Below are 24,122 nucleotides of genomic sequence, written 5' to 3'. Positions count from 1 at the left end.
ATTGTGTTCCGTCCTCCTCCGACTTATGGCATTATTTAGTTGTCTCTTTTTAACCAACGCAAAGTTTGTAAATGTGTTAGTAAGGTAAATGAGAATGTGTTAGTTTCCATCACACAATTTTTGTAGGAGAGTAAAATCCGTATATTTTATATAAGAATATTTAGTACAGTAATACCGATTTATAGAGATGAACGCCCAATACAAAGTTTATTCCTTGCGTAATATAAGGTAGACTATAAAAAAGGTTTCTCATAAATTGAGGAATCGTAAATATTTCACTCTCGACGTTGATCAAATCGTATGCCGAATGAATACTACATAGATGGTGTCGGACTTTGAAACCCAGTGAATAGTGAGCGAATGACAACTTATTTTTCCAACACACGTTTCTTGGGTAACATTGATTTTGCTATCAAAACGCCAACATTTATTAGTTTTCATTATGCAATTTATTATTGTTTAATGGAGTAATAAATAAGCTATTGTTTGGCATAGTTCTTCTTAGGACATAAAAGCTTTCAAAGAACTAACTCTGAAAGTCCTTCTTATTCCACTTTGCCTATGAGAACTTCACATTGCCACCCACTGTTAATGTTACCCTGTGCAAGAATTGCTCTTAAGTGCTACTGGATATTAGTAAACTATGGCAGCTTTTGTACTTACTTAGAAATTTTCCTACAGGGTATGCACATCAGTAAATGTATGCATTTTTTCCTAATAAAGAAATGACATTGCATCAATTTCAATATCGCTGTAGTAAAAACGGCGCCAATAGTTAATAGATACCACTAGACACTTCCACCCAATATATGTACTTGTATGTAAACAGGAGAGCAAAACAATGCGTATATATAGTAAACACTAGCACATATTGAGTGATTATAGCATAAATTACTAGTTGGGTGTAATAGGAAGTATTTGAGACGTAGTTTAATTTTGGTGGTGGCAAATTCCATCCCCTTTCTTCGGATTCAGACAGTGTAACCTAAATATTAACACTTTAAAGACATTTTGAAGGCTAAAGAAAGAGCAACTCACCCCAAAACTCATGAAAATTGAGAACTACGAGTGTGCTACTTGTTTTTAGAGGCTTCTTGTTTGCTGTAGTAGTTTCATTGCGTAGTAGGAAAACCATGATAAAAACATAACAAGGTAAAACCATTGAGAGGCAGTCTGACGTTTGCCAACAATATAATTTTAAAATCAAAACTCAAACTCACACACACATTCTCATTTTCAATCTCAAACAACAACAATTGTGAACAATTTAATTTTTTTATTTTCAATTTTATATGATTTTAAAATGTTGGCAAACGTCAGAACAAAATCATGGCCGACGAATTGAGAGAATGAATTTACCTTGTAATGTTTTTATCATGAGGAAAACTATCCTTGCATGCAAATATATGAACATATGTAAATTAGGGTGGTCCTTAAATGTAGGAAGCAAATTTTTACATCAGATTTCCTAAGCCTCAACCCCTACGTCGATACTACAATAGTCGAAGATACCACATATACATTTTGGTCCCGATTGGAGACGGTTAAGGCGTGTCACACAGTGGGAAACAGTTCAGATTACCCTATGAAGGCGTCTTAACCAACTCCAATCGGGACCAAAATTTATACGTGATATCTTCACCACCCTAATATAATGTATGCATACATATTTGTATGTAGTATTTTGAGTTACTATTGAATATTATTTATTTGCTATTTTGTAATAAGTCGTAAGTAGTAAAATAATATGAAAAGTTTAGAGTAGTACATATTTTAGCAGAAAAAAATATTTTAACAACATAAAGCAGAAAATTGACACCTTTATATTTTACACACAGAAAACAATTTATTAATTAACTCGAGCCTTATGCTGAAATCAGTTGCGGATTTAAAAAATTTTACTAAGCACTTAGCAAAAGCTGTGTACAGTAGAGCTAGCTGGCCAATTTAGGCCGCACATAGGCTTAACCAGTTTCTCAATGCCTTGTTAACATTAACCACAGGATCACGTCTATAACGAACCAATTGGTGAAGCTTTTTTTTCGCAGTGAAGTCGATTCCTCAAAAACATGGTTTTTGAACGGGTTTACAGCTTTTTTGATTTTTCAGCCTCTTGATGCTGATGCGAACAAAATATCAAAATAATTAAATGAAAATGAATATTTTACTCGCTTTTCATTGAAGGTAAATTGTGTGATATATTTACGGCCGATTGTATACAAAAAGCTACGCTCCGCTTCGTTCAGTGTGAAAACACAACAGCTTTACTTCGCCTGGCGCAGCCCAGCTTTCTGTGTGAACGTACCCTAAGTAGATTATGCTGTTTTATAAACATAGTTTAACATTGAGCTTCTTTGTAAGTAGGCGTTGCACAGTCCTACTACAACTCAAACCGAGTTCTTCCGGTAGCTAATTTGCACTGCACTCTTTGTAAAATCGTAGACGTTCCTTTTCAAACTGCTACCGCAATGCATTCTCGTCGACTCCCATTTGAAAATTTGGGTTCAAACAAGCAGTTGTCCTCATGTTGTTACCCATTACTGTAGCTACTTTTGTGTGGTAAATTGTATACGAAAGCTGTAGTGCGCTTTCAGGCGCAGTGTAAAATGCGATGCTAATACCAATGTTAAATAAAGTTTGTGTGTGTGTGTGTGTACTACGCTTTACTTCGAGTGGGACCACCCTTGAAGAACCGCATTTTCGTTAAAAAAAACAGTTATCGAAAACCGTTGACGTGGTGCCAAAGTTAACCTGTAACATAAAAAAACCAGTATTCGGATGACTTGATAACCTTCCTTCTCTTTTGAAATCGGTTAAAATTAATACATATTTTTTATTGATAAATTAATATGCATATGCACATTACTTTAAATTATTTAAATACGATTTTTTGAATAAAAATACAAATTTAAAAGCTGTTAAGTGGACTTGAGATACTTTTGTTTTTTTTTTCATAAAAAAAATTAGTCAAAAACAGCTAAGTGGGATTAAAGAAAAGATTAAGTTAAGCGGTACTGATAAAATTCAAAAGTTGATTACGTAAAAATATCCAATCGGTTTAACCGAATCTAATCAAAATCAATGCAAGTTCGCAATGCCACCGTGTTTTAGCTTTACTTTTCTTCAAAAATCTTAAATCTACTTCTTTAGAGATTATCCAACGCGTTATTTTTCTTTTCTTTCTTCAGTGGCATGCAGTGCATTCCGTAAGCAGTAAATATTTTTCAAACTTCATTTTCAGTTCTTTTTTATCGTAATTTCCCTTTTCAATGAATATATTTTCTTTCCTCTAACTATAATATGCTTTGGAAGTAATCTCGTGAGTTATTTTATTCCGTATAACTTCCCTACTTCACACAATAGTCCTTTCTTTGCTGCCTGATAACCGTCTCCAATTTAAGACAACGCTCACGCAAGCTGCCATTCTCTTTTTGCAGCAAATCGATGGTGGCATCCTTTTTCTCAATTGCTTGTTGTACCCTTTTTGATTTTATACATAAAAAATAAAATATTTTAAAATGCTTTGCTTGCTTAATTTATTCTTCAATTACCAACCTTTTATGTATCTTTTGTATCTCATTGTCACGCTCCATTTTTACGGCCGATACCTCGCTCTGCACTTCATTGCGTAAATTATCACGAAGTTGATCACGTTCCGCCAGGAAGTCGTTGCACATCTGAAAAGAGAAGCGGAGGTGTTTCAAGTAATTTTTAGCGAACAATTCGCGTAAATGTAGCCAATTTGGCAGCGGCACATGAATTCGCAACCGGCTCATAGCTCATAGTTTTTAAGAGTTAAACTTGTTTCAATGGTTTGTTTAAATGGCTTCTTTTGTCTCTATGTCCACCTTAATTTAATTTAATACATATATAGGATAAGATCCGACTGCTCCCTTAGAGTTCCAGCTCATAAGCAGTGTTGCCGTTGGGAATTTTCAGAAAGTCCCAAAAAAGGGGTCATTGGCGGAAAAAGGGTCAACATATTATTTTTGCCTTTGCTTTACTGGTAAAAGAATAAATCTATTGAATTTAAAAAGAAAATGTAGTTGTATTTCCTTTAAAAGTTGTAAGTGATGCATTTTTTAGTACTTACAGGAGGAAATATCATGGTTCCGTTAACATTTCATTAAAAATCTCTGAAAAGGGGCAAAGGCGCTCATGATTTTGGAAAAGGGTCAAAAAATCAAAATGTTCAAAAAGTCGGGTCAAAGGGTATTGGCGCTTAAAATGGGTAAAATTGCCCCATTAGTCGCACAACTGCGCATATGACTCAAATAAGTAGGTTACAATAGGCTTCTACGCTCAATGAGAAATCTGGCATAAATAATTTCCTATCTAACCTTCCCTAGCTTTCTTCTTATTTGCCTCGACTTCTGCTCTATCGAATCTTTGTCAAACCAGACTTTTGAAAATAAAGGCCTGTGATATGTGGCCTCGGTTGCTCCCAGAGTACTGCATCAGTTTTAGGCAAATATGTACGCGATTTCATCCACGTACTCACTTCAAGTGTGTCTATTTAGTAGTATTATATCGGAGGAACGATCCATGCCAAAACGAGGCAGAATTGTGCAGTGCACGGGACTGAATGTAATTTCTTCAGGGATAACTGCGATTCGGAAATGTCTGAACTGGCGCATGAAAGTAGCTGCGATCAAAAACTTCTTCTTATTTAGCACTACAAACGTTTGTTGGCTTAGGCCGAGACCAGAAAAGTTCGCCAATTGCCTCTCTCCTTTGCGAATTCGCGCCATTTGTACATCCTGCAGATAGGTTCTTCTACACTTGGTTCTTTCATTTTGTTCGTGAGCGCCCTTACCTTCGTGGTCCATCCAGGGCTATGGAGTCGAAAGATCTTTTCACAGGAGCGTCTTTAGCCGTACGTACAACTTGCAAAAGCCAGCGCAATCTTTGTGTTTCTCGTACAGTTGGTCGTTCCACATCTTCTTCGGTAGCAGTCGCCCACGCGAAGGGCTATAGGTCTTGCAAAAGACAGTTCTCTCGAAAACTTCCAAAGCCTTCTCATCTTTGTTCGTCATCGTCCACGTTTCTGGCCATATAATAAGACGGGGTTTTGTTCGTCGTAAAAAGCTCTACTTTTCAATTGCCTACCTTGCCCAAAGTAGCACCTGTTGGCAAGAGTTATGCTTCGCTTGATTAGCAAGTATAGGACCGTACAATTACAGTTTATGGTAACTGTACTGGCATAGTAACAATATTCCCTGTTGGTTTTCGCCTAGACCCATGACTGTAAGTCTACAGACTGTAAGGTAAAAGTCCTCATGTGCTATGTGTGAAAAATGTACGTATTAAATCAAGTGAAAAATTGAATACTTCCATTATACTTACACTATGTATAATGGAAATATTCAATTCAAATACGCCCGTATTAAAATGAAGCATTTTTTACTGCACGGATGACGTTTTGCACGTCTCGGATGCCTTTTCATTTAGAAAGTATATGTATACAAAGCATGCACAGCGGTGATAACACATACACACGTACACATGCATGATACATGCTTATCTGTACAAATGCACTAATCGCGCACTAAATGCACTAAGACGCTTGAAACAATTGGTTGTTGCCAAGAGGACCCGGATTCAATTACCATCAGACGGACATAAAAAATTATTTTTTTCCTTTAAATTCTTTTTTTTTTCTTAATTATGAAAAAGCATGTGTGCACTTCACAACGACATCTTTTATAACGTACATACTCAAATTTAAAACGAGTTGGGTTGGTGCTCTTTCATATGCGTATTTTTTTTAATTTAGTACGTTGTTTTTTAATTGTAAAATTTTTTACCTCAGTGTAAGCTTTCGACAGCATGCTGAATATGTTTCTCTAAAGGCCACAAAACTTAATAGTTCACTCACGAAAATTATTTCAAATGTGAGCGGTTCAAGAAGTTTTAAAAGGGTAATGCGTGAGTCGGTGTACAGACCAAGTTCTATCCGGGTTATCAGCGCCTTTAAAACAGCTGGCAGGCTACCATTTGACATTCTCGCGTATGAAAAGGGGACATAGGACGAGAGGGCAGAGCGAATGAATACAGGGAGAAAAAGCTTCATCACATCAAATAAGGCAAGGTCGGTGAGACGCATCGTCTAACGGCAGATGGACGTACACTTTAATTCCACGTACCTATAGCAGTATGGATATCACGGTAACACGGAGAACTCAGTTTCTTAGAAGCAATATTTACCGAATCATGCCTCATAACTGCGAAAGATGTCATGTATTTGGCGTAGGAGGAGACGTGAAACATACATATGTTGTTCGATTGCGAACGGCTTGAAGCACAACCAGCTCATCTAGAAGTTTTATCTCGCGAGGTACTGAGGCTGGAGACTATCGAAGATGCGATGCCCAAATACACAATTGTATAGAATTTCGTCGCCTTTTCAATTGCAAAAGATGAGAAGTGCAGAAGTTCGACACTACAGCATCCGCGACTAAGCGACGTTGAAATTACCCTGTTTTATCTCTACTCGACTGTTACCACTAAGCATTCCACACAATTTGTTGGCAATAATTTATACTGTCACAAGAACAGCAACTGTTTCCCTTATCGTCTCCGTAAAGGCCAAAATCTCTACTGCTGCCTATTCTCTCATCACTGTGATCTCTCTTCCTCCTTTGATACATTGAATTCGCCGCTCAGCTGGGTAATGGATCCTCTGCAAGGCCCATTGGTGCCTGAGTATTACCCCAGCCAACGACCTACCCCAGCACAAAGACAATGTCTGCTTCCAATCTACAGTTATCCCAATTCTTAAAAATAAAGTTCTGAAATTGTAGAAGTTAACGACATATTGAAAATTTATAAGAACCTCCCTTCTCGAGTTATTCTAGTTATAGAATCATCGTTTGAGCGACTTTGTACTTAGGACTAGGAAGTGCACACGGTCACAAGCTCATTGGAACACTCTCAAATCCTACTGATTTTAGGGATCATAAAGGACCTATGCCTTATGGGCACTCGCGCCAGCAGAATCGCCTTTTCGGCGAACGACTAATGTTGTAATTTTCCTTTGCCTCCACCTGAGTCTAGTTAGACATAGGCGTGTCTATGTACATCAATACATTTTTGAACGGTATGATCAAGGGCACCCTTAAGTCCAACTTTGCTTCCATCATAAACCCAGATGAGGACAGCCACGAGAATCTAACCAGACCGCCTTACTTCCATCCGAAAGTTATAATGTAAAGCGCGAATTATAGATCTCTCTTTTCAAAGATCTGCTTGCAACTCTCTCACCTGAAACCTTTGTCTTTGCCCTACCTTCGTCAGCCCATATTTCCCCAACTTACCTTCTTACTATGCTCCAACTCCATTTTCAACTGCTTAATTTCCGCCTCTGAGTTCCGCACTTGCGCATCCGCCTCCGCTAAGGAGCTACGCGTCTCTGTAAATTTCTCACGCAACACACGTTCAGCATTATCGACTAGCTCCAAATCCTTTTCGTATTTCTCCTTCAAACGACTATAAAATTTATTTTAATTAGTTAGACGCTCTTAATAGCATCACCTCCGTTCGCACATACTTCAATTTCGCCTCATACTCCTCGGCATTTTTGAGTGCCTCTGAATCCATACGATTGACTATCGCATCGATTTGACGATCACGCTCGGTGCGATAGTGTTGCCTAATTGTATTCTCTTTCTCCACTTGCCTCACCTTGCACTCGTTCTCATAGTCGCGTTTCCACAGCTTAAAATCTGCTTCGTACTGCTTTTCGATGGTATTGATGCGGTTCTAAAGTTACAAATGATTTTCTGTAGAATAGTATTTCGTGGTAATAGATAAACGTGCACACCAACCTGATACTTCTCCTCCTGCTTGAACATTTTATCCTGCAACTCGGCGACTGTTTGCTCTAACTCCATTTCCTTTTCGCGCTGCAACTCATGACGACGTGCTTGATAATCCGCGTCCTTTGCCTTTAGCTCTTGGTGTAGCCGCTCGCGCTCAGCGGCGAATTCTTCAATTAGCTTGTGGCGCTGCTCATCGAAACATTTGCGCTCCTCCTCCAATTGCCGCTCGAATCTAATGCAAAAGGAAACCGAACTTCTGTTTAGCAACTCTTAAATATTTGCGCCTTTACTGTATTCACCTCTCGCGTATCGCGAGCCGCTCTTTCTCTATAATCGACTCACGGTCTTGTGCGCACGACTCACGTATGGAATTCTCAATTTGCTCATGCTTTAAACGCGCCTCCTCTAATGCATTCAGCAGTTGATATTGATGAGCCTGCTTGAGCTCAGTTACTTCGCGCTGATGATTGCAAGTCATTTTATTGATTTCCGTTTCTAGACCTTTCACTGTGAGTTCCTGCAAGAGAAGTGTATCATGACACTCAAATGTATAAGCAATATATGTAAGTGATCAATTGGTTGAAAGTACTGGTACCTTAATTTTCTTTGTATTTTCGCGCACCCAGCGCTCGCGTCGGATTTTCTCACCAGCCAACGTAACTTCCTTCACTCGCGCTACCTCCGCTTCCAGCTTGTGCTCCCATGCTTGATTTTGACTCTCCAAGCGACGTGTGAGCGCCGCAACTTTCTCACACAACGAGCCTTTATCCTTAAGCAGCTATGGAAGGCAGTTTAAGTTGTTAGTCAAAAAATAAGTCTCGCTTAAATAAGTCAACTCTTACACTCACCTGCTCTATAAAGCCCTGATGGCGCTTCACAATTGTCTCGTAATGCTTCTTCTGTTCACGCATGCGATTTGCTGCATGCGCCTTCTCAGTTCGTATACATTTCTGTTTCTCAGTGCGTACTTTTATCACATGCTCTTTGGAAAGGTAAACGGCATTGGCGAGCTCGTTGGCGCGCAAACTCAACGCAATGACACGACGTGCGAGCTGATGATTGGGCAGCATGAGTAGATCGGCTAGTCTGAAGATCGGCGAGAGCAGAAAGAGAGAGATAGAGAGAGAAACAAATATAAATTGTGCGTTGAGTGAAAAAGTAATCGGCCAAACTGCTATTTACTTAGGCACATCCTCGGCTATATCGGGTTCCACGACAAATTCCATTTCAGAGCGATTTGATTCCGGTATAGAGCGACGCGTTTCGAGTAAAGTGCGATCGCAACTATCTTCTACATTATCCAAATAATTAAGTATGTCCCTGAAAAGAAATATTTGCTCGTAAGTGCAACTAATTCGCCAATGCTTCATCCTCTTAAGTCATCTCTACAAAACTTCATAAACTCACGTGTACTTATCCGGCGACTTAGACGTATCGTTGTTAGTCAGCTCGCTACGTGTCGAAGGCAAAGTCACCGTATCGGGTTGTGTATTCAGCTTAAGCTCCAACTCATTAGCCGCCCTTTCAGCGTAGTTATCTGCAAATGCATGACTCTTAAGTGTCTCCAAATTCAAATTATCCTAACAACACTTACCTTTCTTTTTGTCCTCATCGATCTCTTTAATAACCGACACGATTTCATCATACGTGGACTCTCCGTCCGATCGCGTAGACACTTGTGATCCACTATCGCCAGGCTCGTCCCCGTTATGCTGCGCCTGCTCATCGTCTTCTTGGGCACCTAAGTCTAAACCATTTCCGCCGCTGAGCTCTCCTGTTAGTTTATCAAAATCTGCTTCCAGCGACTTGTGTTTCCCCAAAGTTTTGCGATCTTGCATGCTCTCACCATACATGGACATCCAGCTATCCACCTTGTCTATATTGAACTCAGTCAGGCTGGAATCCTCACGGAGACTACCAAAGCTGGTTGATTTCTTCAGCTTAGCATTGCCATTACGTTTACCCTTCGGCGGCTGATTGTTGTTCGTAGATGCTGTTGTTGGCGGCTTCTTGCCATTCACTTGCGGCTGTTTATCGCCACAGTCTGGGCGATTATTCTCTTTTTTCTTGGTCATTAGCGGTGTGGTCGCAGCTACTTTTAGGTAATTATTGATGACTGTTTCACTAGTGCCAGCGTACGAAGTATTTCTGTTCAAATTGCTTTCCAAATTATTATCCATCTTATTGAGCTCGTTGGCAGTGCTGCTGGCTAAATTCTTTTTTGTGCCACTTTTGAAATTCGTTGACTGCTTCGCTTCAGATAAATTATTGGGCTTATCTGAATAAACATTCGTCTTAGTTGGCGAGACGTACTTATCCAAGTACGTTGACATTTCACGTGTGTTATTAGAGCTTTCATAGCCAACAAATTTTGTTTTGTCCTCTTCAAGTATCTGTTTGACAACTGAGTTTTCCAGCTGATCACCAACGACGCTCTTATAATCGCGTATCACTTTGAGTTCCTCTGTAGGCGAGCACTGCTTCGGTGCGCCATCCTTAAGTGAAAAATCAAGTTTATCCTCAGCACCAGTCACACTTGTTCTCCTCAACATACGCTCTGCACTAAATTTACAAGTCGGCGAGTCACACGCGCACTTCGCGTCCGTAACAACGTCTTGTGTGCTACTCGCTGTCGATGAGCTACGCGTACTACAAGAACAATTCTCTGACGGACACTTGGGGTATTCATAAGTCTCAGCGAGTATACCTTCCCCACCGGCAGTTGCGCCAAAATGCACCGACTTTTTAGCGCCCGCTGCAGTAGAAAGTTCAGCAGAAGACACAGTTGGTGCCACGAATTCGGGTTTTGTGCTAAAGCTATTGCCAGCTGGCAGAGTTGCAGGTCCAGGCGCAGAAATGGAGCTCTCAACTTGAGATCGGTTAGAAGCGGCCGAAAAATCACATGTCTTCTGTTTATCGTTCTCACAGTCGCTGAGACTGAGATTCGGTTCATACTGTGTAGTGGTATTGGGTTTAGAGAAAGACACACGCCCTGGCAGATCGGGCTTGGATTGGTTTTGTAGCATTGATGCAGTGCCTGTATGCCAATAGTCCATAGCGCGCAGCGATGTGGTTGAGGCAGTGGAAGCGGCCGACTTCTCGCGTGAATAACTCGAAGCGGAAGTGGCGCTAGAGAGGCGCGAAGTTGAAGCACTGGGTGGAAGAAAAAGTAGTTAATAGCGAGGGAGTTGTGTGCCAATTAGAATATCCCATTAAAGAACTTACCTCATACTGAATCTATTATTCTCTCCACTCACTTGCTGCTGCTTTCTCAACTTCTCGATCTCCACACTGCTACCAACTGTGGGAGTTGGCGCGTACTTCCTGGCGCTACTCTGTTCTGATTGCGTTTCTGGCGAGGAAACACTACCACGGAAAAGCCAGGACCGCTTTATCGGCTCATCTAGCAGGAGCTTCAGTAAATTTGACGAAGAAATCGACTGGTAGCGCTTCTGGAAAAGGATGAACAGTAAAAAATTATGCAATCAAAAAGCCGACTTACATTTTTGCTAAACTTATCGGCCGCGTACTCGCCACCACGGTCACAGTATTGACCGGAATTACTGCCTAACGCGCGCCCAACACCGATGCCGCTAGCAGCGCTAAATTGGCAGGGCTCTGCCGATTGTGGACGATTGAGAAAAGGTGAAGAGCGACTGCGTTTCGTGAAGAATTGTGCCGAACGTGGACGTGTGCGGATGTTGGAGTTGTTGAGGCGACTGCTACTGCCGTTGTGGCTGTTATTGGCACTCGTGTTGTATAGATTTGTTTGAGAGTTATATTTGGGACGCGGTTTCTGACGTTCAACTAAATTTATCTGGAGGTATAGGGGGCACAATTTAAACTTAATATTTTCTACTATAGGTAATAGAGTATGCTGCTTACCTGCGACCCCCGCAGGCACAAATCCATGCTACACAGTCCAAGCACATGCAGAACTGATGGTTTTTCACTTTTTATTTAATTTTCAGTTTTTTTTTAAGAATTCCGAGTGCTTAGCAAATTAAGTTAAGAAGCGAAATCAGAAATTAATTTTTCTCCAATATTTTTAATTTTTATTTATAATTTTTTTTTTTTTGTAATGTCAGCCTTTATCGCTTTTGACAAACATCACCTCTGTTTGGCTACCAAATCGTTTCTGAGCGCGTCACCAGCAGGTGTCCTCCTATGCTTTGTTTTGGCCATTTTACAAGTTGTTTGGTAACTCGCTTGTGTCGCCTTTGTTTACGTTCTCTATCAACCCTTGGCCAATCAGCCCGGCTTTATTACTAATAGCCCAGTGCTTCGTTTTGTTATTGTTTCACGTTTGTATTGATTAAACGTTGAGCACGTGTTAGACACAGTTGGTCAACGTAAATATGGTGAATGTATACATATTTGCACCCTGCTCAGCTGTAGTTCTGCACGCACACATCTAGACATTTCTTCGCTTGCTTCGGGAAAATCTACCCCTTCGAGAACTGTTCGCTAGCTGTCCACAAGTGTAGGGTGAGTGTTTTTAAGAAAGTATGTACGTACATATCGTCAACTGAAATGCAAAAAGACGTAAGAAACATTATCGTTGAAATGCAATAAGTCATAACTAATAAAAAATTCAAAAGTTACTTTTTGATTTATATGATGGATTTCATCGATTAACAACTCCCACATCATTTTATGAAAAAAATTAAAATATTAATTACGACTTTTTCCATTTCATTTGCGATTCTAAGTAAATATTCGTATTGTGCGTACATACATCATACCTACATATGTGCATTAGGATGATCCAAAAAAAAGTTGAGTCGCAATTTTAATACTCTCAACCCCTAGGTTTGTTCTACACCGAAAAACTCCTGTTTAATTATTTTAAATCAAACAAAAAAAAGTTTAGAGGTCCCCCATATAAAAGTTAATATTAAAATTGGTAAAATATACAATTGGCTATTACTTTTCAAGTCTGCTGAAGAGAGACAGAGTTCCCTTTCGAAAAATATTGATTTTGAAGAATTCTGTACCAGTTCTATGAAATTTTTTTCCCCATATAAAATATATGGAAAACTTGGAGCGCTTTGAGCGACCTCTAAATATTTTTTTCTTTTGAAATAAAAAAATTGGTATATATTTTTTCAATATAGAACAAATATATGGTGTTTGAGCATTAAAATTGGGGCGTTATTTTTTCACATGCATTTTTGGATCACCCTAATGTGCAACCATAGTCCTTCAGAACGCAATGCGGGCCACTTGCGATTGAATCCTAATTTTTTCGTTTATGCAAAGCCATGCCTTTTTATGGATTTTAGTTCCCAGGTTTTTTACACCTTTCTCTTACTCTGAATTTAAGAAGCAAATACATAGCCTCCTTGGAAAAAACTTACAGTATCATTCCCCTAATTGAAGCGGGCAAATCAAGGCGAAGTCAATCAAAAAAACTCTTCAATAAAAAATTCCTAAATTAATTCTTAAAAACTTAAATAAATTGAATTAAACTGAAGAAATAAAAGAAAGTACTTAATCCAAAATTTAATTATATGAAAAAATCCAAAAACATATTTTCATAGCTCAAAAACAGGTTATTCAAAAATGTCTGACAAATGTTTGCCAAAAATTCGAAAACAAACTTAAAAAGCTCAAAATTAAAAAAACATTTGAAAAATTTAAAATATTCTTGGTTTTTTTTTTTAACAACCAGTTTTCCCTGTTGTTGTTGTTGTTTTTGTTGATGATGTTGTTGTTGTAGCGGCGCTACTAAGCCCATTAATTCAGTTCATCCTTCAATCAATGTCGTCAAGCTCAAATAATGGTAGGCCCAGGAAACGGGCTGTATCAATAGCGTCGGACCAAAGGGAGATGGGTGTCAGCTGAGTAGGATTATTGAGCTGGAATGTGAAGAGATGGTTGGTGTCGGGCGGACAGTCTCCACATGCCGGGCACTCATTGGGGATATTGGGGTAGCTGTTATGGCGGCTACAGTATCCAGACCGTAACTGTGCCAGGGTAACGCGAGTCACTCTTGTCAGTGGAAGATCCGTCACTGCTACAGGTGGTGATTGGGCTCCGATCACGGTATTCATAGGCCGGGAGTCGTGGTAAGCGGGGACCGACTCCCTATAAATGTCGTTGATCGCTCGTCGGTACGCCGCACAGTGGGGCAAAACAGGTTGCTATGGACAAATCAATTTTGAGAGCCCGGATATGAACTGATTTCAAGTTTATTTATTTTTTTTTTTTTAATAAAAGACAATTAAATTTTGCATCGATCAATAGGTGGCGATTTTTTAAAAAGGCTCTAGTTTTTTTAATTATTTATGCTGAGAAATGAAAGAAAAAAATCTTTTGGAAAATACTTGAAATTAATTTCAAATGCCTGCAATTATTTAAAAAATGATTCATACATTTTTTTCCAAAGGATACATTTAGAGCGTGTGTGAATCGGTAACAAAGTTCGCGGCGAGTAAACTATGAGGTGAATAAAATTTTAGTAGCTCATGAGGCTAGTGAAATTTTTGACAAATGCATGAAAAATTTTGACAGTCGCATAGATTGTTGATGTGCATAATTTTTCGTTAAATAAAAGCTTAAGCTGATGAATTGCAATCAACGATGGTAGATGTTTTCTTAAAATATTAATTTCACTTCAATTAGTAATATTTTATTCCGCATAAATCTGCGGTTATGAAAAATGTACTGCTGTCAAAAAATATTTCATTTCACCCAGCGGATTGGCAAAATTGTCTCACCATAGTAAAAATATTATTCAACAGCTTACCCCATAGAACTTTGCTACCGATTCACACACGCCCTTATAACCAAAATTTGGAGGTTATGTTGAAGTTGACTGAATTTGGTTGAAGAACGTTTTTGGAAAATACTTGAAATTAATTCCAAATGCCTGCAATTATTTAAAAAATTATTCATAATTCCAAAGGATACATTTAATAAAAAAATGTTCATGAATCATTTTTTAAATAATTGCAGACTTTTGAAATTAATTTCAAGTATTTTCCAAAAACGTTCTTCAACCAAATTCTGAAATAGGGCATTGTTGAAAAATTTTCTGAAATAGAGCATTTTCGAACTGGCTGCCAAGATAGGTCGATCTTGAACTCAGCCATCGATATGTAGTTGCATTTTGAAAATAGGAGAGAAAGAGGAAGAATGTGATCGCTTTTTGCGAAAAAGGTAGTTTAATTAGTAAGCATACAATAAGCAGTAAAATTTGTATAATTAAATCTATGCAAGTTCGTAATACATTTGGTGTTTTAATGTAAATACTTAACAATGTCTAAAAATATGTCCAGTTTTAGCTATGTATTTATTAATTATCACTGCCAGTGAGCTCTCTCAAAAATATACTAAAACTAGTTGGTTTCTTAGTGCTTTCCAGTTCAACAATTTATAAGAATGAATGTTGTTTCTTATGCACATGCATACATTAATTTAAATATAAATAGTTTGCATTTTAAAAAAGACAAACGAATAATTTCTTCTGTCTAACCTGTACTACAACCATAAATTCAACCACTTTAATCGCTTTTCATAGACAAAATCACATTCATATTTGCAGCAAGATTCGTTGAAGAGGATATCTTAAAAGTTATATAAAATCAACAATTTCATTATAAGTCATCTACAAGTTTTATGATTCAAAAACTTACTAAAAACTATTTAAGAGCAAAAAGTAGCTTACTTGCAAAAAAAAAGTGTATCGTATACTTAGCGCGAAAACGCCCTATCTCAGAAGAGGTTTTAAGAACGCTCTACTTCAGAATTAGATTGAATAACGTTCTATCTCAGAATTTGGTGGAAGAACGCCCTATATCAGATGCCAATTCAAATCGCCCTATCACGGCACATCTTCAATGTATTTTCAACTGAGATAGGGTATTTTCGAACCAAATTCTGAGGTAGGGTTTTTTTTCAATAAAATTCTGAAATAGGGCGTTCTTTAATCAAATTCTGAAGTAGGGCTTTCTTGAAAAGTTTTCTTAGATAGGGGGGTTTCGAACTGGCGTTCTTCCAATCAGGTGACAAAATACAAAAGCAAAAGGAAACCTGTAAACAAAAAGATTCTCTTATTTTAAGTGTCGCTGCTACTTACATATTACTTAAATGAAAAACTTCTATTAAACTGTAAAATAAGTAAGTTTTGTGCTGTGCAGGCTCGGCAATAATATTATGCAAATAAGCTGATAAAATAGATAATTAAATTATAAAAGGGCTACCAAAACTATTTGTTTCGAAAATATTTTTGACGGGCTTGCCACCTGTTAAAAGGGTTAAAGTCAATTAATTATTAAAATATCACAACATTTTCTTTCAGAAGGTTGCCATCTTTTTAAAAAGTCACAATAAAATTAAATAACAGTTAAATGAAAAATTTAAATGCGGGTATAAAACGAGAAAATATTGTGGGGTATGGGTGTCAAGCGAGAGCAGTTTAAGAAAGTTTTTTCGAAAATATTTTTGAGAAGAGTTTCCACCTGCTACAAAAATTAAAATCAATTCAAATACTTAGCAAGTTAGGTGAAATATTTTAGTATGGGTATCACAAAAGAGAGGTCTTAAGAAAATTGTTCCTATTTCGAAAATATTTTTGACGAGCATTGCCATCAGTTGAGGAATTTAAAATCAATTTAATTGTCAAGTGAAATGAAATCATACTGATTTTATAAATTTGAAAATTGTGAGTGACTGTGTGCGTAAACTCGGCATAGGGACAGCCGACGACCTGGATTTAAAATATTTTTTGAGAGAGTTGCCAGCTGCTTAAAAAGCTAAATTCTATTTTAAATTATTAGATCAACGAAATTTCACAATATGCATGCCAAGCGAACGAGATTTAAAAATCTATTTAAAAACTTAAATACAATTTTATTTTTAATTCAAATGTAGTATTACAATATGTGTGGCCAACGAAAGAGGTTAACGAAAGCTTTTCTTTGAAAATATTTTGAAGAGGTTTGCCACCTTTTTAAAATTCAAATCCCATTTTTTTTTAAGTTTTCATAAAGTTATGGCAAAGGAGTTTTATGAATTCTTTATTTCGAAAATATTTTTAATTCTCAACTTTTTCAAGGAAGAAGCACAAAATTTTCGTTCGCAAATTTGAAGGAGTTTGAGCAAAACCAACAGCGGATTCAAATTTAGCGCGAAAAAATACATATCCAACATGTATAAAAGTAAAGGGGTACAATCCAAAGTAGAAATAACTTTTTTCTGTTGTGTGCCGGTATAATTTTTCATACATATGTACCAAGGCACATTAAACAGGTAGTATCAGTAGAGCAAAAACAACATTTGCGTGTATTTTGTTGTTGCTTCTGGTATCGAAAGTGTCAAAAATTGTTCTGAATTTTTTCTTCTAAATCAAAGCGTGCCATGTGAAATACAAAAAATTATAAAAAATAAAAAATTGAAATTGGAAAAAATAAAAATTGATGCAACTTTCTTTCCTAGTAAATTTGTTTGCTTCTCGAAGCATTGATCCATCCTTTGCAAGGCCCAGTAATCAGCGGTCGTGCTGCTGAGTTGGGCGAACGTTCCAAAAGTTGCTATTCAATCGCTTGTTTTGTATGGAAAAAGGTTTCACATGCAAATGGATTTTAACAATTCAGAATTTTTGTAAGAAAAAATTAAAAATATTTGACATTTTCGAGACCAAATAATTTGAAAATAAATCAAATCAGCTGCTCTACTGATACTACCTGTTCAATGTACCTTGATATGTACATATGTAATTCGAAAATTTCTGCGGTTGGTTGTCATGACGGCGTACGGTTTATGTGAACAGTTGTACATAGAATTTCCAGTAAAAGCTTGGTAAATAAACCTGCATATATATGTATGTAACTAAACTACGTATCCAAGTACATTAGGGTGGTCCTTAAATGTAGGAAGCAAATTTTTACATCAGATTTCCTAACCCTCAACCCCTACGTCGATGCTACTATAGTCGAAGATATCACATACAAGGTTTGGTTCCGATTGAGGACGGTTAAGGTGCGTCGCACAGGGGGCGAAGTTCAGATTACCCCATGACTCCAATCGTGACCAAAATTTATAAGTAACATCTTCGACTATAGTAGTATCGATTTTAGGTATTAAATGAAAAAAAAAATTAATTTTTTGAGTCTCCATAGAGGCATCTGGTTTGTGATCCCGTTGCGGCACGCCTTAAGCGACTCCAATTGGGACAAAAATTGTAGGTAATATCTTTGATTATGGTAATATCGAATTGCGGTATTAGATGAAAAAATATTAATATTAATTTGTTAAATCCCTATAGAAGAATCAGAGCTTTGGCACCTGTGCGACACGCCTCAACCGTCTCCAATCGGGACCAAGATAAAGGGGTGAGACTGAAAAAAATCCCTAATTTGATTTTTTAGGACCACCCTAATGTACATGCATATACGCATGCATTCCTTACCAATCTTAACAAAATGTGTTGATTTCCTGCGCGATGTTCTTCTCTTTGACTTAAATTTCATACTAAAACTATCTAAGTCAATTTCTGTTGGTTTTATTATAAAATTATGCTATGGGCGACTAAGTTATGGTAAGCGATATTGATCATTAAATTAAACTACATATTAAAAAAAAAAACACAAATTTAGTTATGAAAATAGTAGCCATACTTATTTCCGATAGCTGAGTTTCAAATTATCAATTTACTGTTATCTTACTTGAAAGCCCATCCAGCTAGCGAAACTTGGACAAGGACCCTTTGATAAAAATTAGCATTCACAAATAGAAATTAAATTTGAAAACACTTTAAGTGATCAATCAAAAAGCAAAAACATAATTACCCAAACCACAAAACATAAAATTAAAATTAGCAAAACTGAAATAAATAGTTGGAAAGAAGTAATTATCTGCAATTATACGTGCAGTGTATATAGATACGTAAAGCAATATACACATTAGGGTGTATCACTCCCCATACAAAAAAAAATTGGCACTGTTTTTCCATCGCTCCAATGGAAAGGTACTCTGTAGATAAGCAGAGCTTTTATGATTTAAAAATTGTATGAAAATTACGGCCAAAATCATCGTTTAAAAGTTTCCGCATTCGAGTTATCAAAGTTTATTGAATTATCTATGTTTATTATTAAGTTAACGCAACGTATCGAATTATTCAAATTGATCAATGTGTATTGAGTTGTCGAAATTCATAGGCACATACAATTAATTGTCGATATTTACAGAGAGCTATCGAACTACCAAATTTTATGGGATTATCGAAACTGATCAAGTTAATGAAATTATCAAGTTATCGATAATTATTGCATTACCATTATTTATAGATAACGTTAGTTTGTGAGATATATAATTGTAGTAAAACGGTGTTCACATGAGGCGATTTTACCGGAACCTTTAGAGGCGATTAGTTGAATCAAAAGTTGGCTGCCCCCAACTTCATTGGAAGCGATTAGTTGAAAGTCCGTTCACACCAGGCGATTGTTGCTTTCAACTAAAATTGCCTAATTTAAACACCGTATAAACGACACGGCTGAAAGATCCTCAGAAGGTACAGTTTCCCTTTTGTTTATTTAATATTCATAAATTTTTTTTATAAAAATTTAGCACATTCTACAACAAGAGCGTAAATCCGATTTTATAACATTATACAAATTCAAAAAATGTCAACAAAGGAGTGCAAAGAATAATATTAAAAAGTAAGAAAGTCTAAGTTCGGGTGGAGCCGAACAATAAAACCCGGCGCAAGTATTAAATATATGTTTCTTCACCTTTCCGAAACCTACCGCTAGATGGCAAGCCGGGGTCTATCAATTTTGAGTAAATTAGCGTCCTTAAATTTCGAAATATTGAAGTTTCATGCATTTCTGAAATATACCGTTATATGAAAAGCGGCCGTAATTTTGGTCTGATTTCAATAATTTTCAACGTTTTGCTTTTATGTGGCAAGCACAATAAAAACACAAACATAAAGTGGGCGGTGCCACGCCCATTTTCCAACATTTTACCATAAAAGTATTTCTTGGTAAAGAATAGTTGCAAGCATAAATTTTTAATAAATTAGCTTTAATATTTATTGATTTATCGAAGATTTTGTATTCTCTAAATTACCGTTATATGGGATGTGGGCGTGGTTACTGTCCGATTTCTTAAATTTTCGGCCATTTAGTATGCTGTACCAAGTAACTGTGCCAAGTTTGGAAGAAATTGGAATTATCTTCAGTAGTTACTAAAATATCGCAGCTTTCTTATTTCTGAAAATTACCGTTATATGGGAAGTGGGCGTGGTTATTGTCCGATTTTAAAAATTTTCGGCCATTTGGTATGCTGTGGCAAGGCTAACATGTGTGCCAAGTTTGGAAGAAATTGGAGCAGCGGTTACTAAGATATACACATGTAACCACAAGTGGGCGTGGCTACGCCCATTTTCCAAAAATTTTTAATACTCTTATTTTTCGTCTGGAAATTATTGTAAATATCAATTTTGAGTGAATTATCTTCAGTAGTTACTAAAATATCTGAGTTTACGTATTTCTGGAAATTACCGTAATATGGGAAGTGGGCGTGGTTACCGTCCGATTTCGCCCATTTTCAATACTAACCTACCTTGGATTAATGGAAACCTACATACCGAATTTCGTTGAGATATCTCAATTTTTGCTCGAGTTATCGTGTACACGGACGGACGGACAGACGGACAGACGGACGGACAGATAGACATGTCTTAATCGACTTCTCTATTCATTCTGAGCATTTATGTATACATTTGTCTATATCTATTTCGATTCGTTTTGTCTGTTACAAACAACCGTTATGTGAACAAAATTAATATACCCTTGTGCACAAGTGCGCTCGGGTATAAAAAAAATCGGATATGCTATTTTTGAACCCATTCAATTTTAGTATAATGAAGTGCAAGTTTCTGGTGGCTATAAAATACCGTTGCCTTTTGAAAATTTTTTTAAGTGCCATACTAGCGGCACTTTACCCCAATTTTATATATAAATGATAAATATCTTCGACCCCGTACATTTTTGGAGAAAATTTTTCAAAACTGACCTTAAAGCCAATAAAATCACCCTTAATGTGATGGTAAATTTATAGCTTTAGATAGAAGCAGTCGTAAGCTAAAACAGAAAAATATCGAATTTTCTCGAAAAATTTTATTTTTTTTAAAACTTTACTGCACTTTCGGCACGGGAGATCATGTTCCGATTGGGTTCAAAATTTCAAAACTGTATTTTTACACTAAATGGCACATTTCTAGAAGTGAGCACTCACAAATTTCAGGAAAAAAATTCGCCCGTATTCACTAAAACCACCCTAATATACATATGTACAATTATTTAAAGAAATATTATCTAACCTCGAAGAATTGAAGTTTGCCGATAAGGTCAAGACAAATATCAAGAGTATTCTATATACATTCATACGAACATACATACACACACACATACTTACATACGTGCAAAACCTAATCATATTTACACTGAAGTTTGCATGGTGTATGCGTTATGTCAGCCAGCATTCCATTGTACGAGTATTTATTGTTTTTATTGTATTTATTTATTAAGTGCCACAAATTGAGTGTCGCTGATTAGCCGTTAAATGGTAATGTGACTTTTGGAGGGATGAAAGTCAATGGAATTATGACACAAACACAGAAATTAAAAATAAAACCAGAAAAAAATTATAAATTTGTCGAAAAATTTGCCGTTAAAAAGTTGAATTTCGAAAGTAGAGGATTTTTATTTATTTTAATCTTAAACATTTAAAATTTCAGCGAAAGCAAAGGCTTTAAAGATTTTAAGAAACGCCTCCATAATGCAAACTTAAGCTATGTTCTCCTTAAAGCATTGGCAGCGGATTTTATTTTAGGGTTTGGTATTCCCTCAATGCAAGTCCAGTGATGCCTGGAGCTGCTTAGTTATAGCGAAGCGACTAATCGGCCGCCTCCTCTGCAGCGCTTTATAAAGGGAATAGGCTACTTACACCTCGCCGAGCTGTGGCCCCATTAATTTAAATAGACTAAAATCAAATTATTTAAATAAAACTTCATCAAATTTAAATCAAATAAATAGTAGTTCTTGGAGGAATATTCGAAAATTAAATATATTTAGTAAAATTCTTCAATAATTTTTTGCACACATACTATCTACGAGTACAATCCCGTCACGCTCTTATCTGCTGATGTCGCGACAAGCACTTCTTTAATTCTCGTTTTTTCCGCACTTGTTAATTACCATTGCTCACATGTTTTTGCACACACCCACACTTAAGAGGAGCAAAACAAAATGCAAATTTCGGAAAGAAAAACAATTAACAAAATACGCCTCAGGCGGCAACAGCTTAATGAATAACCGAAAAACAAACATTGTACATTATACCTACATAGCGTCGTTGTTTCATGGCAAAAAGCGCTAAATGAGACTTTTGAATTTTTCGGGAGAGGAATGAGTAATTAAAACCAATGCTTTTCTAAATATAAGCTATGTATGTATATATATAAATAAATATCGTCGTTTAAAGTACAGAACAGTGTACCTCGGCATGAAGATAATGCAAAACCTCGTATGTGAAGTTGCAAAAATTTTATGCGAGAGAGTGAAACTTGTCTTGCTTCAAGACGGCTCTCTATTATCCGTAACTATCTCTTTTTTTTTTATATCTAAGCATCGATATTTTAGTATGAATGGATAAGGGCTAGATGCCAAAAGCTTCCGGTGAGCAAATATCTTTTTTGGCACAAATGTCAGTTAAGAGGTTTTGCAGGACCACGATGCGCGGCAAACAATTTAAATGACGCTATTAATTTTTTTTTGTAAATTTCGCGAGGTTACATATATCTGAAACTAAATTAACAGAATTAAAAAGAAGGATTTAAAAAAATTTCAGCTGAAAGCATTTTCAACGCGACAACTATGTACTTGTAGGAAGCATTTAGCGAAATTCAACTATTTTGTTGATGGATTGCCAATTGATATTAATTGCCGCGTGTTTTGACGACGCCCCATTAAGGCTTAAACGATTTTGCTACAGGTGACTTTTTATTATATAACATAAAAACAGGGAATGCGCATGCACATACATAAATATGTATGTATTTACATATATGAGGGTAATCCTTAACATATCCACATCCAAAGTTCGTAAAAACGCAAAAACAGACCACCACGAAAATTTCCGCTAGCATGGTTTGGGAAAATTAATTTCGTTTTTTTTTTTATCGCAAAATTCGACAAAATTGTAACTTTAAATCTGATAATTTTGGCATATTATTGCAACTCATCAATAAAAATTCGTAAACTCGCTGAGTTATAGCTTTTGAAAGTCAAAGTTTTGTTGAAGTTGTTCAATTCGAAAGACATACATATACATTTTTTCAAACCCTTAATTTGCAATTTTTGTGGATGTTTTTTATTTTGTGCGTAGAACAAAATAAAGTAGTGCCCCATGATGTTGATATTTTTTAGGGACCACCATAATGTATGTATATCCATACTTCCGTATATACTTTTTTATAATTTCGTTTAGAAATTTTTCGTATTTATTTCTTTTTATGGCTACCCATGTGATTCCTATAATAATACGAGTACAATGACAACATTTTTTTTTCATCAGTTTTTATTACTGTCACTTGATGTCTATAAGCCCCAGAGGACTAGTAATACATATACATATGTACATCTATTATTCGTATTTTTTAAATATTGGCCATACATATACCAAAAATTATATACTTATGGCCTTATTCATAAAAAATATGGCAGGTTTAAAGAGCATTTCAATTCATAAACCTTTTATAAAGCTATTTTATTTTTTATGAATAAGGCCATTACTATTTACTTTCCCTTTAACTCAATTTAAAGAAAATATGTACATTAGGCCTCACCAGAAACAAAAAGTTCGCCGTTGGAAGGCCATTTCAAAACAGAAATCTTTTTTTTTTGCCGACCGTAGTCGCCCCCTTTCATTTACATTTTTGTCATATTTATCTTATGCATCTACAGTCGGGCCTTCTAGTATGATATATCAATGTCCTTGTCTCAAGGAGGCAATTTTTTTGTTGCATGGTTCATTGACCTCAAGTCAAGTCTTCTGGTTTTTACCCACCAGCAGTATTACGGCGCCGTTTGTAGAAAAGTAAAGCACTTACAAGGCCTGTAATGTATACAATATGTATCACTTTTATTTATTTTTTACGTAAAAAATCAAACACCAGCTAAAAACCTTAATTTTTTTAAAAACAATTTAAATTGAAGATTTTATCAGTGAAACCATTTTTTTTTTTATTCAAAAAGTCCTTTCGAAATCCAAAATTTCTTTCACTTCACCAAA

At 36.5% G+C, this 24,122-nt stretch overlaps 1 protein-coding gene across 1 annotated transcript; it reads right to left on the bottom strand.

Moving 5' to 3' along the window:
• Positions 1 to 3,125: 3,125 nt before the first annotated feature.
• dila (centrosomal protein dilatory) lies at positions 3,126 to 12,466 on the bottom strand. The gene is made up of 14 exons (XM_017621387.1): positions 11,706 to 12,466; positions 11,323 to 11,637; positions 11,046 to 11,272; positions 9,415 to 10,973; positions 9,228 to 9,357; positions 9,003 to 9,140; positions 8,669 to 8,906; positions 8,416 to 8,598; positions 8,120 to 8,337; positions 7,827 to 8,052; positions 7,550 to 7,761; positions 7,317 to 7,488; positions 3,556 to 3,677; positions 3,126 to 3,480 (listed from the first exon to the last, which is right to left on the bottom strand). The coding sequence occupies exons 1-14, from the start codon at positions 11,730 to 11,732 to the stop codon at positions 3,348 to 3,350; spliced, it is 3,900 nt and encodes a 1,299-aa protein (XP_017476876.1). The 5' UTR covers positions 11,733 to 12,466; the 3' UTR covers positions 3,126 to 3,347.
• Positions 12,467 to 24,122: the final 11,656 nt, after the last annotated feature.

The sequence above is a fragment of the Rhagoletis zephyria genome, unplaced genomic scaffold (assembly GCF_001687245.7).
Source record: "Rhagoletis zephyria isolate East Lansing unplaced genomic scaffold, Rhagoletis_zephyria_1.1 Rzeph_scaffold_00002, whole genome shotgun sequence".
Lineage (NCBI taxonomy): Eukaryota > Metazoa > Arthropoda > Insecta > Diptera > Tephritidae > Rhagoletis > Rhagoletis zephyria.
Note: the sequence above shows the minus strand (reverse complement) of the source record. Positions and strands in the feature narration are given on the sequence as shown.

Excerpts from the sequence above, each read along its gene's own strand:
- dila (XM_017621387.1), bottom strand. The coding sequence starts at position 11,732 with ATGGATTTGTGCCTGCGGGGGTCGCAG. Across the intron at positions 9,141-9,227 it reads AAGTCGCCGGATAAGTACAC|GGACATACTTAATTATTTGG; the intron begins GTGAGTTTATGA and ends ATTTCTTTTCAG. Across the intron at positions 7,762-7,826 it reads AGCAGGAGGAGAAGTATCAG|AACCGCATCAATACCATCGA; the intron begins GTTGGTGTGCAC and ends TTGTAACTTTAG.